Genomic DNA, 18,447 nt, shown 5'->3' on the forward strand with positions numbered 1-18,447 from the left:
CGCTGCCGTTGCCATAGGTTACTGAGCAAACCCGTTCCGCCTGCGCAAAGCCTCCTGGGAGTAGTGGTTCGGCGGCGCCTCATATCTGCCTTCCTTGCGGCCGGAGGAACTACAACTCCCAGGACAACGCGGAAGCAGCCCGGCAACTGAGCGGTCGTTCCAGTTTTGCGGTGGTCGGGGCCTGAGCCTGTAAAATGCTGCTGGCCCCCCAGGAAGGGTCCTCTTCAAGGAAGAGGACGGGGCCGAATCGCTGGAAACAGTTTGCAAGGAAGCCGAGTCCCAAGGTGATCCATCCCAAACGGGAGCTCTGGGGGAGGAGGGAGGGCGGGGACCGGCCCCGAGGCCTGCCGGCTGGGCTGCGCTACCTCCCTCTTCCCCCAGGGGCATCCTTACTCGTCTCCCCCTTGCCTAGATGACCCTGGAGACAGCATTGCCCTGGCGAAGGGGGCCTATGAACTTTGGGGTCTGGATACCTTGCTACTTTGGTGGGCAGCATCGTGAAAGAACTAGTTCCATCTTAAACAGGAGAGGTCGGCTAGTGCCCATCCTGGTGAAGAGAATTCTTGAACTCCCTCGCCACGCATTCCCACCTCCACAATTTTAGGGACGTTCCTGCGCATTTCTTCCTTCCTTCCTTCCTTCCATCCTCCCTCCCTCCCTTTCCAAACTTTTTTTCCTTCCTTCTCTTCTTTCCAAATTTTGGATCGTTATTGGAGAGGGCAGATCTTCATGTTAAGTCCTCTACCTCATATTCCTCCCTTCTAATTTTTCTTAAAGTATCAAAACGAACTCAGGAATGCAAGTGGTTATTAGACATACCAGTACTTGATTCAATTGAATTTTTTTTTTAATTCAACCAACATTTCCTTTTTATATCTGTTACCTCCTTTGATGCCTTAGCATCCAAAGACATGGAAAACTGGTAACCCTATTTTAAACTCGAAACATACATAAATGCCATGTGCAAAGTCATAGTCACACGGTGTGCGCTTTCCACAGACTACCTTTTTAACAGCCACAAAAATAAATGCTTGAAATGTAAGTGAGAGTACCAAAATGGAGTGGCTTCTCAGCTTCCAGCTCCAGAGCAGTTTCACCAGCTGTTTTCACCCTGAAGTTACACTTTCTTTAAAAAAAAAATTCTGTAGAGATGTGGCATTCTTAGGGCTCTAGACAATCGTGCTTGCAGTTTGTTCTAAATATATCTGCTAAATAATGTCCTGGACATATTCCACTTGGTGAATATCTTGCTCCAGATACCAGAGGGTTAGATAGGAACACTAGAGAGAGTTGGAAACAGAGTCTGCTCCTGTTGTAATGTGCTAGTTCCACAAGAGATTGGATCCCAAATAGGTCATGGGTATAGACTTGATGATGAAAGGTAAAATTTGGGACAGTTTCTTGACTCCAAAAGGAAGGATTTTGCTGCTAGTACTCCTTGTTACTGCCTAGAGAATGAAAAGGAAAAAGCACAAGAGCTTCTTGAAGTTCAGTTGTGTTTTAATAGGATCAGCTCTTTCTTTGTTGCAGAGACAAAATTATTCAGCAGTACAGCTGCATTAATTAATTATCTTAAGGTACTTTGGAGGTGAAGTGTTATGTAAGTGAAAGAGTATTACACCTTTCCTTCCTCCATGTGACAGTATGCTAGTTTAGATATTCCCTTCTTTATTTAAAGACCCCCTGAATTATTAGCAAAGCACATACCTCTATTTGCTAAGTGACTGTTATAGGGAATTCTACGAGCTTCTGAGAGTTACAGAGAGTTAAGAAAGGAGGTGTCCTACTGGTCTGATTTCTAATTTTAGATTAATATCTGACTGACCTGGGTAGAAATGATCTTTACTTCATTTTCTGCTTTATAAGACAGAAGAGTGATTATCCCCAATCACATCCTCCCACCGCCACCCCCACCCCTAGTCATATTGGAACAAACAACAGTCCTGCTGTAGGTAAGATATGAAAGCCCCTTGCTACAGGTTATTCTTGAAAAGAGGGACATGAGGAAGGGGGCATACCCTTCTCCAAGCAGATTTGCTTCCATGACTTTTGAATAATCTGGTTCATTAATCAGTGCTTATTTAGTTTTTTATAAGGAATATATCTAGCATTCCTCTATTTTGGCTCTTGGAGAGCTTTATTTTTTTTTTTAAAAGATATTATTTATTAGAGAGTACGAGAGGAGGAGCAGAGGGAGAGAGACAAGCACACTGTGTGCTGAGCACAGAGCCTGACTCGGGACTCGATCCCAGGACCCTGAGATCATGACCCAAGGCAAAATGAAGAGTCCACTACTTTAACCGACTGAGTCACCCCGGTGTCCCCCTGGAGAGCTTAAGAAAAAAAAAAAAGGATACATCTGGCCATATTCCAGACCAATTAAATTAGAATCTCCAAGTGGGCTTAGGCAGGAGATAAAAACAGAAGAGTTCCCAGAGAAGGTTTCACGTTTCTTCTTCCAACCATCATTCTGTGTTCTTGCTGAACTTGCTGATGAAATGGCTTGGGGAAAGAAAAAGGACACATTCCCATATGCTTTAGTCAGAAAGATAGATTAAAATGGCAAAATTCATAAAGTTATTGCTGTGTATTAATATTCTCTATATGTTATCTACAGCCTGCCTTTGAGCCTGACAATGTGGAACACTGGATTAAGGTAAGGATGTTGCACAGTTAAGATAGAGAGTTAAGAGTCAGACATAATCTGATGGGAAGGAGTACTGATAGATCTCCATTTTGTGCATGTTTTGCTATTTTTATTCTCATGGGACTGTGTTGCTTTAGTTTTAGATTCCTTAGTTTTTCTTTATCATTCTGTTGCTTCTCCTGAAAATATGAATGACAAGAAAATGAGTATAAACATGCTTTTTTTTAAAGATTTTATTTATTTATTTGAGGGAGAGCATTCACAAGCAGGGGGAGGGGCGGAGGGAGGAAGAGCTGTGGGGCTTGATCTTGATTCTGGAACTCTGTGGTCATGATCTGAGCCAAAGGCAGACACTTAACCAATTAAGCCATCCAGGTGCCCCTAGACGTGCTTTTTCAAATGTTGTGAGGATCCTATGAAGAGGACTAAAGGAGCAGGGGAGAAGAAGCTGTAAGAGAGGATGTGGTGGCCTTCCTCGGATATTGGAAAGACTGTACTGTAGTTACATTGATCTATGGGACCAATGCATTAGGAAAGCCGTGCATGCATTGTAAGAGTTTTCTCATAACTGGAGGGAGCCAAAAATGGAGCAGGCATTCTCATAAAGAGATGTATTTTCTATAGTGGAAGTATTCAAGTGGATTCTAAATGGCCACTTAATGTTAGGACTAATGAAGAATATGTTTGAGTGTTCTGTGAGGGGAGGATTGAGTTAGGTTAACTTTCTGAGCTCTTTTCCAGGCTTGAGATAGGTGTTTTTGAGTCCAAGTACCATTTAAGTTGAAAGTACTATTAAACTACTTCCGGTGCATGCCTCAGAGTGCCAGTTTGGCATCTTGCCATACTCAGTTCATTTGTGCAGCATATGTTTCAAAATCATGCAGCATTTTCCTGGGAAAATACCATTCTGCCTGGTCGTATTTTGAAGAGCTATTACTTATCTAAATTGACAGGCATTATAAGTTCCAGATGGAACCTAAGCCACATGTAATCCCTATTAACTATTTATTTATCCAGCCAGTATTTATTAAGTCCTTCTAAGTACTAGGCCATTCTGTTGAACACTGAAGATAAAACCATGCTTGGGGCAGGTATAATCCCTGCCTTCCCTGAGTTTATAGTCCAGTGGAGTTAAACAACTTACTTAAAACTCTTGGGAGAATTAAGGATGTAATAGGAACATGTGGTGGGTTACACTAATATAGATGGCGCAGAGAAGGCTTCCTGGTTCCTGCAGAAGGTCTGACTTAGAAGACCAGTAAAACAGATCTGCTGTTATGGAGGCCAGCCTCTGGGAAGCCCACTCCCAGCCTCCTACAAAGCCTAGTTTCCATGTCTGTGCTGAGTGTCCCATTGCCAGGCCCCCGCAGGGCTCAGCTGCACATTTAGTTACTGTCCCCTCCAGAAGGGAAGATTTAAGTGAAAGAGAAGGATAAAATTCTGCTCTGACTTTATGCAGTTGTCAGACAGCTTGACCGGTTAGATTTTTAGCATTCCTCTAAAATTTCTGTGGTAGCTCTGTCTCCATTATGCCCCCAAATCTCTCATCTCAAAAAAAAAAAAAAAAAAAGTAAGTCCTTACTTGACCCTGCAGTCCATTCTGATTATGGTACATCATTTTCTTATACAGTGTCTTTGAGTGTATAGTCTAGACTCCTTCCCTTGCATTTTTATTATCCTCTGGTGTCTACAGTAATTTTCCTCCTCCTGTTTCTGTTTCTCACCACTCCTCAGAAGCAGTTGTCATAAATGACTTCCTGATCAAATCCACTGTTCTCTTCTTCATCCTCAAACTTTGTAAGGTTCCTTTGATACAGTTGTCACTTTTTTAAATTATAGAAATCTCCTCCATTATCTTTTTATGACCCTGTTTTCTCATGCTTCTCTTACTACTTTTCTGTTCACTCCTGTCTTCTTTAATGATTTTGTTCCCTAATGTAACCCAGCTCTGGGGGTATCCTGAACAGTTAGGACTTCTGGACCTAAGACTTCCAAATCCCCTTGAGTGTACCACCCTCTCAAAGTCAGCTTAGACCTTGTTCCATGGAAAAAGGAAGAGAATATGGAAAGGGTATGGAGCATGGTGAAGGTCAAGAAAGGGCTTTCTTTGAACAGAAGAGATCACTGGGGCAGCCCTGGGGACTTGGCTGAATCAAGTAACCAAAATCTTATGTGGTACCAAAAATTGGTAGAGCAGATTGATCCAGGCTTGAGAGTTTTCACTGCAGAAGCAAAGATGCAAGAGATCTGAGGCTTATGTAAGAGAGTAGCTGAATATCCAGGCAGAGTAGGAAGGAGGGGGCCCTTTAAAGGGCCCTTTAAAGGAGGAGGAGACCTAATTTGATGAAGGTTGTGGTTAGGTACAACACCAATGTAGCAGAGGAAGGGAAGCAAAAGAGGTAGATGGGCAGGAGGCTGATGTTGGGGAGGGGTTATCAGCTTTGGGGTTGAACAATGGAAGATTCTATGTCATGTGGTTCAGGACCACGTCAGTGGGTTGTGGAAGTACGATTGCGGGAAAGGCCATTAGAATACAGGAGTCAAGCAAACTTTGAGGCTGAAATGTTGGTAAGTCTTCCAGAGGGACGCTGAAGTCGCTTAGAATCAGGCAGACCTTGAGTAGAACTTTGCGTTCCGGGGCAGCTCACCGAAAATGCAGCAATTCACTATAACTTACAATTTATCCTCATCCTGATTTGATTGACTGACTCGTCTCTTTACTCCTGTAGATTCTGTTACCTTGATAATTAAGCTTTTTAAACATTTTCATTGATTCTCTATTCTTAACTTTCAGGGATTCTGTATGCTACCCGATAAAACTTTAAATTCTAGATGGGCATTTAAGGCCCTCTGTCAATCTAGCTGTAATATAAATCAACCTGTAACAACACCTTTGCTGATACTCTATGTGACTTTTGTCAGGCCAATCTCCTTCCCCTTCTGTCTTCCGTTTAGTTTGACTCACACTGATCCTCCAAGAATGGGATACTATTCCTTTCTGGGAGGGCCATTCTAGATCTTTCCCTTAAAATTCAGCTTGAGGTGCCCCTCTCAGTGAACAACTTCCCCTGACCCACCTCAACCACCTAATCCCATCTTCTAATACTTTTTCCCTGGGAATTGTATTGGCATTCATACACAACAGAGACTGCATTCAGCATTTGCTTGTATACAGAGTGATTTTTTAAAAAATTGGACACTCTGAAAAATATATTACTCCCCAAACTATTATTTATAAACATGCAGTTTACACTTGAAGGCATATTGAGAAAGTTGTGCTTGTACCTCCCAGCCTTGAGGAAATGAAAGAGTGCATTATAGTTGCTGTTCCTGCTGTTGAGTGGACATTGGGATTGATGTGTGTCATGGGATGTAAGGAGCTCTTACTGAGTATTTATAAGATCATGGGAGTAACTTAAGATAGTTTTTTTATAAATTATATATTTACATGTAACACAGTTACTGAGTAAGAAACATTTGATTAGAAACTCTTCTAATCACTTTGTGTTCCTTTAGAGTGATTCTTGAGTTGTGTCTTGCACATGTGGCACACGACGCAATAAATAGTAGATAGTAGGTGAGTGGTAGTTAGATAAAGGTGAACTCTTTGATAGTCACTTTTAGTTTTGCTTTCCCCTCAATGTCCACTAAGGTAGTGAGAACAGGGCTAGCCTTCAGTCCTTCAATCAACTTGCTTAAATAGTAAGCTGTTAAATTGATACTTTGTGTTATTGAAATATAATTTAAGATAGACCTCTTCTGTCTCTCACATATTTATTTTGAATGAAGTGGTAAGGATGTAATATTTTAAACAAGGAAATACAGAGACTATCTCTTATTTTATGTTTATTTTTATTTTTTTTATTTTACAGACAGAGATTACAAGTAGGCAGAGAGGCAGGCAGAGAGAAGGGGAAGCAGGCTACCCGCTGAGCAGAGAGCCCCATGTGGGGCTTGATCCCAGGACCCTGAGATCATGACCCGAGCTGAAGGCAGAGGCCTCAACCCACTGAACCACCCAGGCGTCCCCAGAGACTATTTCTAATCCCCAATATCATCTAGTTGGGTTTTTTTTTTTACCAAAATTTTCATTTTAAGTGATATTCCAAACACTTGCTTTGTGAGAGTCAAGCAAACAACCCTTCCTTGTAAGTACCAGCCCATGTCCTTCTTTATTACCAAAATCAGTCTGCCCCTGTGTCCAAGCTGTCTTTACCTCCTTTGTTAAAAATCTATACCAATTCCAGTTCAGGTGAGATGATCTCTCATACAGAGTTCTTTCTTTCATTCATAGCCTAAGGAACAAAATCTATAATCCTGTTTTTGCTGTTCATTTTTTGTTTGTAAATGTTAGTTTAAAAACTGAAAGTTGATCTTTTTTTTTCCCTAGTGGTTCTTTGTTTATAATGTAGGCTGAAGCAATAAAAAGTAGAAGGGAGATACATTACACCGTTGTTATTGGACAAAAAACTGCAGAGGGAGAGGTCAACTCTCAGTACAAACTAGTAATAAATCACAATAATTTACCTTTAGAAACCATTTCTTTATTTTTAGCTATGACACTGCTTTTACAATATGCAAAAGCCCAAAAAGAACTACCCAAGATGTGTTGTCACATTCTTTCTACGTTGAATTTGGCAACATTTTATATTAGATTTATTCAGATTATACCAACATTTTAAAATGTTATATACATTTAAAATGTTATATACATTTAAAATGTTATATACATACATGATATATATGAAATTCATCTTGCTGTCTTAGAATTTTAAAACTTAAAGGAAAGGACTATGTGCCAAGCATATTGTGACCATCCAATAAGTGCCATATCAACCATCATAAATTTGGGCACATCAGAGGCCAAGAAATAATGTGGGAGACAGATCTCTCCAGAGTGACTCATAAAGAATGAATGATACTTTCTTTATTCTAACCCTGATTAGATCATGTTTTCTTCTGATTCATATCTTTTCCTGTGTGTTCTGTTTTCTACATCTTTTTCAAATTACCCTTAGCTTTTCAACTTTATTCCTCTGTTTCTAATTCAAACTTAATACATGAAACCCTTGAGAATTTAAAAGGTAAAGTCCCTGGCAAGTTTTGCCAGAGGTTCTACCAGTCTTTCCATGAAGGGCAGGAGGAAAAATATTTTTCAAAATAGGCAGGAATATAAACTGTGGGTAAGTACAGCTTTTTTTTTTTTTAAAGATTTTATTTATTTATTGGACAGAGAGAGAGATCACAATTAGGCAGAGAGGCAGGCAGAGAGAGAGGAAGGGAAGCAGGCTCCCCGCCGAGCAGAGAGCCTGATGTGGGGCTTGATCCCAGGACCCTGAGTTCATGACCCGAGCCGAAGACAGAGGCTTAACCCTCTGAGCCACCCAGGTGCCCCAAGTACAGCTTTTTAAAATACATTTTAGGGGCACATGAGTGGTTCAGTTGGTTGAGTGTCCAACTCTTGACTTTGGCTCAGGTTGTCATCTCAGGATTGAAGCTGGTGTCAGGGTCGCCACTCAGCAGGGAGTCTGCTTGTCTCCCTCACTCTCTGCCTCTCCCCCTGCGTGTGCACGCATGCTCACTCGCTTGCTCGCTCTCAAATAAATAAATCTTTAAAAAAAATAAATTTTACATGTATTCTTTTTTATTAAGGTTTTATTTATTTATTTGACAGAGAGACATCACAAGTAGGCAGAGAGGCAGGCAGAGAGAGAGAGAGGAGGAAGCAGGCTCCTCGCTGAGCAGAGAGCCCAATGCGGGACTCAATCCCAGGACCCTGAGATCATGACCCGAGCCGAAGGCAGCGGCTTAACCCACTGAGCCACCCAGGTGCCCACATGTATTCATTGTTTTAACAGATATTTATGGGACACCTGTTATATGCCTAGCACCCTTATAGGTACTGGGGGTTTTACACATGAAGAGGACAAACATGCCTGCTCACATTCTACTAAGGGGAGACAATATAGGGTAAAATATGCTATGAGGTCAGAAGTGCTATAGAGAAAGAACAGAGAAGGGGAATAGAGAGAGCTGTGAGGAGGGTGGTTACAATTTCATGTAGGATAGTTCGAGAAAGCCTTACTATGAAGGTGACATTTGGGTAAAGACATGAGGTGGCAAGAGGGAAAGCAGTGCAGCAGAGGGGAAGTAAGAACAAAGGCCATGAGGTTTGACCATGCTTGGCACATTTGAGAAGGCATGCGCAAGGTCGGTGTGGCTGAAGTCAAGTGAGCAATGGGATGTAGCAAAGGAGAAGGTTGGAGAGTTTACAAAGGGCTTCATGGTGCAGGACCTTGAAGCACATAGTAAGGACCTTGATTTTTATTCTGAGTGAAATAGGGAAACATGAAAGGATTTTGACCAGAGTTATGTACGGCTTTCATTTCAAAGGGACCATCTGAGCTGTGGTGGGAGATGATCACAGAAAACCTGTCAGGAAATTGTGGTGCTTTGAACCAGGTGATAGCAGTAGAGATGATAAGAAGGGGTCAGATCCTGGATATATTTTGAAAATAGAGTCAACAGATTTCCTGACAGATTGGTTTTGGGCTAAGAGGGAGAGAATAGATTCAAGGACTCCCAAGGTTTTCATCCTGAGAACTGAAAAAATGGCATTGTCACCTAGGTTGGAAGCCTGGGAATACAGCAGATGTGGAGGAGACCAAGTTTGTGGGGAGGGAGAAAGTCGGGGATTTAATTGCAAAAGAAATTCTTTTATATTGTGCAGGTAAATCAAAGTGCCAACAGTTTGCCCACCTCCACCAATCCCATTAATTGGGCCATGTTTTTACTGTTGCTTCAAACCATTCTGGATGGCAATAATCCCAATTTCATTGAGCCTATAGTTTGTTTAATGTATGATGGGAGGTTCATTCCAGGGGTAGGATTTTGAGGAAGTGTAGCTGCTCTGCCTCTGCTTTATATTCATATGCAGATCCTAGTAGCATTGGGAGCTAATAATACTGTATTTTTTATTTAAAATAAAATATCCAGGTGTCAGGATCCCATCACTAATGTTCTAAACAAAAGTAATCTAAAGTTTAAATAATAACTTTTGTTCAAAAATAAACATTGTGGGGGTGCCTGGGTGGCTCAGTGGGTTAAAGCCTCTGCCTTCGGCTCAGGTCATGATCCCAGGGTCCTGGGATCGAGCCCCGCATCAGTCTCTCTGCTCAGCGGGGAGCCTGCTTCCTCCTCTCTCCCTGCCTGCCTCTCTGCCTACTTGTGATCTCTGTCTGTCAAATAAATAAATAAAATCTTTTAAATAAATAAATAAATAAATAAATAAATAAATAAACATTGTGAATACATGTTAAAATTTGGGAAACTATTGCAATTAATTTCATGTTTAAAAAATGAAATTATTTGGGGGTGTTTAAGCCTTTAGGATTCCTTTAAAAATGGAACAGTGGAAGTTATCTTAGTTGGTGGTAGAAAATCAGTTTCATGAGTAGGAAAGAAATCCATTAGCCCTAACAAGGTTGTCGTCATCTAAATGAGTTTTTTTCTATGATATGAAAGAAGGTGGAGAAAGCCTCCGAATTTGCAGTTTCAAAAGCATTTTCTGCTACAAATTCCAATTTGTCCAGAAGGCTTTGGAGCGAAATCAGAGATTTGGAAACATCTGAGCAAATAGAGGATCATGATGAAGTCTATGCAGAAGGTAAGAAAATACGTTTTTGCTGCAGTATTAACAGTTCTTTAGAATACAGCTTGCTAAAGCATAACCTATGATGCATTTCAGAGTACAGGATGGAGACTTTTCTTTCTCTTTCTCAAGTTTTGTGTCTTCCTACCTCGATCTATCCTGGAGTGAACTCCAACATTATAAGTAAGGCTATATTTAAGGCCCATTTTGTCTCCCAAAATGGAACCACATCCAGAGGCAGTTTGATACGACATAGCTGCCTGGTGAGTGTTATAGGTGTCCCTCTTGCAGCATGATCACTTGATCTAGTCTTAGGAGATCATTTGACCCATTAGTTTGTAAATCCACTTCATTCTTTATGAAGAGAGTCTAAACTTCTCTAACCTTCCTACCTCCCCAACATTTACTCTTCTGTAATTTAGTATTTAGTTTCCGATACTCTGGGGAACCCCAGCATTTAGGGATGAAGAGATCAGGGGAACTAGCAAAGACTGGAAAGGAAAGGCCACAGAGGTAGGAGGAAAGTCAGAGCGGCCATGTCCTGGAAGCCAGCTTCCATTTACTGTCTCTTTTTATTCCATTAATTTATTACTGTCTCTTTTTATTCCATTAATTTATTCTATTAAATGGCTCTATTTATTCATAGCATGTCTTCATTCAAAAAATATATAAAATTATTTATAAGTATATATATAATAACAACTTACGTTTATAATAAAATCTATTATATACAAATATATATATAATTATACCTGTGCCAAGTACTATTTTAGGCACTGGAGGAACAGGGTTTGAACAAAAGAGGCAAAGCCCTTGCTTTCATGGGATGCAAATTCTACTGTAAGAACAAAGGAAACTTAAAATTATTAGGCAGTAATAAATCATTCAGGTTTGGACCTGAGTAATAAGAAGGAGCCAGCTAACCCATAATGGAGGAAGGGCATCCCAGACAGAGGGAAAGGTAGCATCGAGAGTTAAAGTACAGACAAGCTTGGTGTCCTTCAGGAACTGAAGGAAAACCAGTGTGGCTGGAACTTCCCAATGGAGATGAGCTTGCAGGAGTGAGCAAAATACCTGTTAACATGGCCGATAAGCCTGGTAAGAGAATTTAGATTTTATTCTGAGTATGATGGGACATCATTCAAGGGTTTTAAGCAGATCAATATTTTAAATATACAAAAGTGAATTATAGGGGAGAAAAGGAGGGAAGAGCGAGTTCAGTGAGAGGCTGGTATAGGGGTCTGGGTAAGCAATAAAGGCCCTTGGTCTTGGGTGGTTGCTAGAACTGGAGATGGGAAAAGGTTCTGAAATTGGCAAGGCTACACCTTGCACACCGTCTCCCAACCCACTGGTGGGAATACATAATATACTTTAGCCTCTTAGAGTTTCTGAGAAGTCATGCTGTCTAAAAAATGTTTAGTTACCCCAATTCCCAAGCTTCCTATACTTTGAAACTCTTTTTATCCTGAAATCCATATTCCTATCCTGAGGAATTAGTGCTACACATTGGAAAGTGCTAGTATATGAAGAGAACATGGTTTTCAAAGGCTAATATCCTTTTTTCTCCTCTCATAAATCATCTATTAATATTCAATAAGAACCAATGTTCTGAGGAACATAGTTTGAGAAACTCTGCTTTAATGTAGCCTTAGAGCCTCTGATCCAAAAGGAGATGTTCCTGCAGTTGAACCCTCCAAGGGAGGGCAGTTCCCGTTCTTTGTTCTTTTGAGGGACTGCATAGCAAACTCCTATTTACTAATGAATGGCATTTAGTAAATCTGACTTATTCACATATAAATTATTATACATCTAAATGTCTGAATTATTGTACACAGGGTTACTCAGTAAATATCTGTTCCCTTGGGCCGCCTGGATGGCTCAGTTGGTTAAGCAACTGCCTTTGGCTCAGGTCATGATCCTGAGGTCCCAGGATCAAGTCCCACATAGGGCTTCTAGCTCCACAGGGAGTCTGCTTCTCCCTCTGACCTTCCCCCTCTCTTTCTCTCTCTCTTTCTCTCAAATAAATAAATAAATAAATAAAATCTTTAAAAAAAAATATCTGTTCCCTTTCTTTACCTTCCTCTGAAAGCCAATAAAATTGCTAGTATACTTTTTACATGGTTTCTACTGTCTTGATTCATTGTTTTCTATTTTATATGTCCTGTATTCCTGTTTAAAATGCCTTTTTTTTTTTTAAGATTTATTTATTTGACAGAGAGGCAGTGAGAGAGGGAACACAAGCAAGGGGAGTGGGAGAGGGAGAAGTAAGCTCCTCACTGAGCAGGGAACCCCATGCAGGGCTCAATCCCAGGACACAGGGATCATGACCTAAGCCGAAGGCAGATGCTTAAGACTGAGCCACCCAGGCGCCCCGCCTTTGGCCTCATTTAATGTAAGAAACATTCCATTCCCTCAGCACTATGTGATCATGGTAACGGTGATGAAGATAGTGCTGAAATACATACTTTTCTTTGAAACCCCTATGTCCTACTCATAGAGCTGTTTGATAATGATGATAGTGATGAAGGTATTGCTAAAGTAGACATTGTCTCTCATACCTATATATTGAAGATTTCTGAATATTACTAAGAAAAAAATTCAAATAGAAGTTGGCTTCCATTATTTGATTTGGCTTTCATTATTTGGTTTTCCTCCTACCTCAATGGCCTCTCCTTCCTAGTCTGCTTTTTTGGTTCTGCCTTATCTCTTCAACCCCTAAATACCGGAGTTCTTCAGGGCTTATTCCTGGAACCAGTTCTCTATCCATCTTCCTCTTTTGGTGCTCTCATCCACTTCTGCGGCTTTCAATTCTATCCATATGCTGACGACACCCACATTTATTTCTTCAGCTTAGACCTCTCCCCAGAAATCCAGAGTGGTATAGCCAATACCTGTTTGACATTATTATGTGTATGTCTCCTAAGCATTTCAAACTGAACTAACCTAAAACTGAATTCCTGGTGTTCCTTTTAAACCTGCTTGTCCCTCGCCTTCCCTGTCTCAGTAAATGGCATCTCCATTTTTGCAGTTGCTTCAGCCAGAAACCCTGTAGATTTCTTTCTCTCATTCCCATATCCACTACATCAGCAAATCCTGTCAGTTCCACCTCAAAGCAATACTTTCTAAAATTGGACCATTTTTATTACTTCCTGTCCAGGCCCAGGCTACTATCACTTCTTTCCTGGATTATTGCATTTATCTCCCAACTGGTGTCCCCTGCTTCTGTGTAAGGGATTTTCAACCTCAGCACTGTGGATGATACAACAGATAATTAGATAATTATCTTTGGGGTGAGGGCCCCAAACTTTGGTGTCTAACCACTCAGTAAATACTGACACCAAACATTGCTGATGTTTAACAGCAAATCTGGCCTCTGCCTACCAGATGCTAGTATCACTTATCCCTGTTACAGTAACTAAAAATGGCTCCAGATGTTGCCAAATGTCCACCGGGGGGACAAGATCATCCATGATCTAGAACCACTGCTCAAAATCTGATCCCCACATTATCTCTTTCCTTTATCTCCTATTATTCCCCTTCACTCACTCCTTTCTAGCCGCACTGCCTCTTTGCTACTACTCCAACACTCTGGACATTCTCTTCCTTAGGGCCTTTGCAACTGCTTTCCCTCTGCATGGAATAAGATTTCCTCACATATCCATATGGCTCACTTCCTCACTTTCTTCCCTTTTTTGCCCAAATATCTTCTCAAAAAGGCCTTCTTTGAGTCCCCAGTTTCAAACTGTCAATACTTACCTTCCGTTTCTTTACGTACTGTTTCTCACTTGCCAGCTCTGTTTTTCTGATTTACTTATTTATTGTCTCTTTTCTCCAGTTAAAATGTAAACTTTGTTGGTGATAAGTTTTATTTGTCCTTTTTTGTTTGTTGCTCTTTTCTTAGCATCTAACACAGTACCTGACACAAGATAGATACTCAGTATTTACTGAGTGAATGAAAACAGTGAAAGAAGAAAGTCTCTGAAGTAATAGTAATATTAAAAATTTTTTTGTTTTGTTGATAGCTCAGGAACTAGTCAGTGAGTGGTTAGACACCAAACTTAAGCAAGAACTAGCAAGTGATGGTGAAGAGGATGCTGAAGACACTGGGTTAAATACCCTTCCTATGCCAGAAGCCAGTGATCATTTGAAATATGACAAGTTTGATGGTAAGAACTTTTTTGATTGTTCTAAGCTTTAACATCTAATGAATGTATCGAAGAAGTCTTTTTAATTGTTTTAAATAATGAATGAAATATTATTTGCTGTGGTTTGCTTAGTTTTATAAATGGCTTTAATTTTTCTTGGTTCAATTTAAATTATTTACCTATATCCTCAGTACATTCATGGTGTTTTTTAAATAAAATATTCTATTTGTAATTCTCTTATGACTATAATAGCAATTAGTGCTCTTTGACTGTCTCTTCCCATATATTGCTGGATGACTCTTTATTTTGATGTGGCTACATTTAAACATTTTACATTTATAAAAGAGTTTACTGCTTATACACCCAACTAGCGAGTAAGGGTTCATTGAGTGTACTCAGAATTTGGCATTTTTTTCCCTCAGCATAAAGGTACGCCCGGCAATGGTGGTGGCAGCTCCTCATGTGTGACTCACACACATGCTTGGTAAACTCACCTGGCAGTATTCCCCTTGTTTAGGACTCTACAAAACCTACAATATTCCCAGCCCAGCAACCACAAAATCATGAGCTCTTAAAGTTAGAGGAATCCTTCAAGATCACCTGGTCTGATCTCCCCTTTTCACGCCCTCAGATAGAGATCATTCCTTAGTATCCCTCACACATGGGTGATATAATTTCTGCTGGCACATCTCCCAGGATAGAGGAGCTATTGTCGGGCTCTAATCCTCAATATATTTTCTCTTGGGAGAAGTAGGAGTTTGACATTTGTAGCTCTTCAGTGTAAGAGAAAATAATACCATGTTCCCTCTCCCAAGAGAAGTATTGTTGTTTTTCTTTGTTTGTTTGTAATATAATCATGTCTGATCTCTCCTATACTTCAGTGTTTCTAGCTTAAATATACCAGTTCTCAAAACAGTTCTTCATATCACAGCATTTCTAAATCTTATTATGCTGGTTGCCACCTTTTGGATGTTTTCTAATTTATTAATATCATTATGAAAGTGAGGCATTTCCATACTTCATATTTATTCTGAAACTGTGTGGACTATAGTGAAACTATTAGTTCTTTCATATGATGCTAATAGATCTAGTTGTATTTATTTAGATAGGCAATTATCATTTAGTATCATACCAGGCCTCACTCTTATGCTTGTAGAATTTTTTGTTCTGTTTTCCCTTTTTTTTTTTTTTTGTAGATTAAAACATTCCTATTCTGTAGCCATTAAAAAAGGATATTTACCGGGCGCCTGGGTGGCTCAGTGGGTTAAGCCACTGCCTTCGGCTCAGGTCATGATCTCAGGGTCCTGGGATCGAGTCCCGCATCGGGCTCTCTGCTCAGCAGGGAGCCTGCTTCCTCCTCTCTCTCTCTGCCTACTTGTGATCTCTCTCTGTCAAATAAAAAAAAAAAAAAAAAAAAAAAGGATATTTACCAAAAATATTGATTAACATGGGATTATCTCAATAGACACAGAAAAAGTACTTGGCAAAATCTAACATCCATCCCTGATTAAAAAAAATACTTAGCAAACTAGCAATTCCTCAGCCTGACAAAGGGCATTTACAGAAGACATATAGGAAACATATGAAAATGACAAACATAAGTCGTACCTTATATTTGTACATACATAGGTAGGTATGTATGTAGTCGTACCTAAATGAATTACATTTAATGTGAACAGGTTAAATATTCCAATTAAAAGACAAAGATTGACAGAATGATTTTTAAAATATGTAACTATATGCTATCTACAGGAGACACAATTTAGATTCAAAGACATGAATAGATTGAAAGTAAAAAGATGGGAAAAGATATACTATGTAATCAGTAACCAAAAGAGAGTGAGAGCAGCTTACTAAAATCAGGAGAAAAAGTAGACTTTACCATAAGAAATTGTTACTAGGGACAAAGAAGGGCATTTCATAATGATAATAAGGTCAGCCATCAAGAAAACATAAGTATAAACATACATACACCTAATAAAAGAGTTCCAAAATAGGGGTGCCTGGATGGCTCCGTTGGCTAAGCATCTACCTTCAGTTCAGGTCATGATTTCAGGGTCCTGGGATCGAGCCCTATATCGGGCTCCCTGCTAAATGGAAAGGCTGCTTCTTCCTCTCCCTCTGCTCTCCCCATTCATGTTCTCTCTCTCTCAAATAAAATGCTAAAAAGGAAAGAAAAAGAGCCCCAAAACACATGAAGCAAAAACTGAGAAAGTCAAAGGGAGAAGTAGATATTGCACAAGTCTCCAAATTATTTGGAGACCTCATACCCCATTTTCAGTAATGCATGGAACTAAACAGAACATCAGTGAGGAAGATGTTCATATCATTAGTCACTGAGAAAATGCAGATTAGAACTACCCTGAGTAACCATTACATACCTATCAAAATGGCTTATATCCAAAGACTGACCATACTAAGTATTGGTGAGGATAGAGGAACTGGAGCACACCAGTACTGCTGGTGAGAATATAAAATTTTGTAACCACTTTGGAGAACTGTTTGACAGTTTTTTAAAAAGTTTAACAGATACTTCTGTGATCCAGCCATTCCACTCCTAGGCATTTTTCCAAGAGAAGGGAAAGCATATGTTCATACAAAAACTTATACACAAATGTTTATAACAACTTTGTCATAGCCAAAATCTGGAAACAGCCCAAATGTTTATCCATGAATGAATGAGCAAATGATGGTATACCCATACAGTGGAATACTAATCAGCAAGAAAAAGTGATAAACTGTTGATACAACAACATGATGAATCTCAGAGATAATTACGCTGAGTAAAAGAAGCCTGACCAAAAAGAGAGTACATTGTGTATGGTTTAATTGATAAGAAATTCTAGAAAATGTAAATTAATTTATCGTGAGAGGAAAGCAGGTCTGTGGTTGCCTGGGATAAGACCGAGAACATGGGGAGGAGTGGGAGGAGGAGATTGCAAATCAGCATGAGAACCCTTTTGGAGCTGACAGACACGTTCTTTATCTTGATTATAGGCATGATTTAACTGGTAGGTGTATATGTCAAAACTTATGGTAGACTTTAAATATTTACAGTGTATTGTATGTCAGTTATACCTCAATAAAGCCATTTAAAAAAAACAATGGAGTCTTCAAGGATGTTTAGACTGAAGTAGTGTCTTTTACATTTGGCAGTGAAGGAGTATTTTGTGACTTGGGTGAGGGTAATTCCTCATGAGTGGAATTTTTTTCCTCTCATTTGAAGGTAGTTAATTGCTGAGGGCTGTGCTCATCCAATTGGCATTATCAGTTACTATTTATTGTACACTCACAGCTTCGTATTTTTATTGTACCAGGATTATATAAATATGGAAATTGTACTAAATTTTTTTTTTAAATTTTCCCTTTTTTTGTTGTTGCTCTGTCTCCCCCAGAGTTGTGTGGCTATTTGGAGGAAGAAGAGGAAAGTACCACCGTTCAAAAATTTATAGACCATCTGCTCCATAAAAAAGTGGTGGATTCTGGAATGTTGGAAGATCTTGGAATGAATGGAAACCAAGACAAGCAGCAGCAGAAGGATCCTCGTCTTACCATGGAGATGAGACATAAGCAGGTGGGAGGGAAAAACAAAATTAAAATGGGTAACAGGAAGCAATCTTTGTGTAGCACATTTAATAAGCTTAAATAAAGACTTAGGCTTTATTATGAAAAAGAGTGTGCCATCTGTGGTTTGGTTAGAAAGAATAAAAATAAAATAGAACTTCAGAAGAAAAATAATGCTCATAAACTGAGGACAGGAAACAATTTATTTAAGAAAACCAAAAAAAAGAATAACTGATTTCGAACAATGGAGTGGTGAACTAAACTTTATTAGTTTGTATATGGTACTATCTATTATAAATATGTAGATTGGTTTTGCTTGAATTTGATTTTTGAACTGTGGCATGAAAATATTAATATCATGAATATTCTAGTGAATGTTATAATGATAATTCTTTTCCAGACAACTGAAAAATTCACTCATTTTGTGATTATAATTTGAA

At 39.5% G+C, this 18,447-nt stretch overlaps 1 protein-coding gene across 3 annotated transcripts in view; it reads left to right on the plus strand.

The window, feature by feature from the left end:
• Positions 1 to 89: 89 nt before the first annotated feature.
• The window catches only part of CCDC191 (coiled-coil domain containing 191), a 90,928-nt gene continuing 72,570 nt past the window's right edge, over positions 90 to 18,447 (plus strand). The window contains exons 1-5 of one of the 3 annotated variants that reach the window (XM_059391938.1): positions 90 to 284; positions 2,618 to 2,656; positions 10,172 to 10,313; positions 14,321 to 14,464; positions 17,839 to 18,017. In XM_059391938.1, the coding sequence (XP_059247921.1) occupies positions 195 to 284; positions 2,618 to 2,656; positions 10,172 to 10,313; positions 14,321 to 14,464; positions 17,839 to 18,017 (594 nt within the window). In that variant the 5' untranslated portion in view covers positions 90 to 194. The remainder of the gene's footprint in view (positions 285 to 2,617; positions 2,657 to 10,171; positions 10,314 to 14,320; positions 14,465 to 17,838; positions 18,018 to 18,447) is intronic. The other 2 variants (XM_059391935.1, XM_059391937.1) reach the window with 2 other exon arrangements.

The sequence above is a fragment of the Mustela nigripes genome, chromosome 2 (assembly GCF_022355385.1).
Source record: "Mustela nigripes isolate SB6536 chromosome 2, MUSNIG.SB6536, whole genome shotgun sequence".
Lineage (NCBI taxonomy): Eukaryota > Metazoa > Chordata > Mammalia > Carnivora > Mustelidae > Mustela > Mustela nigripes.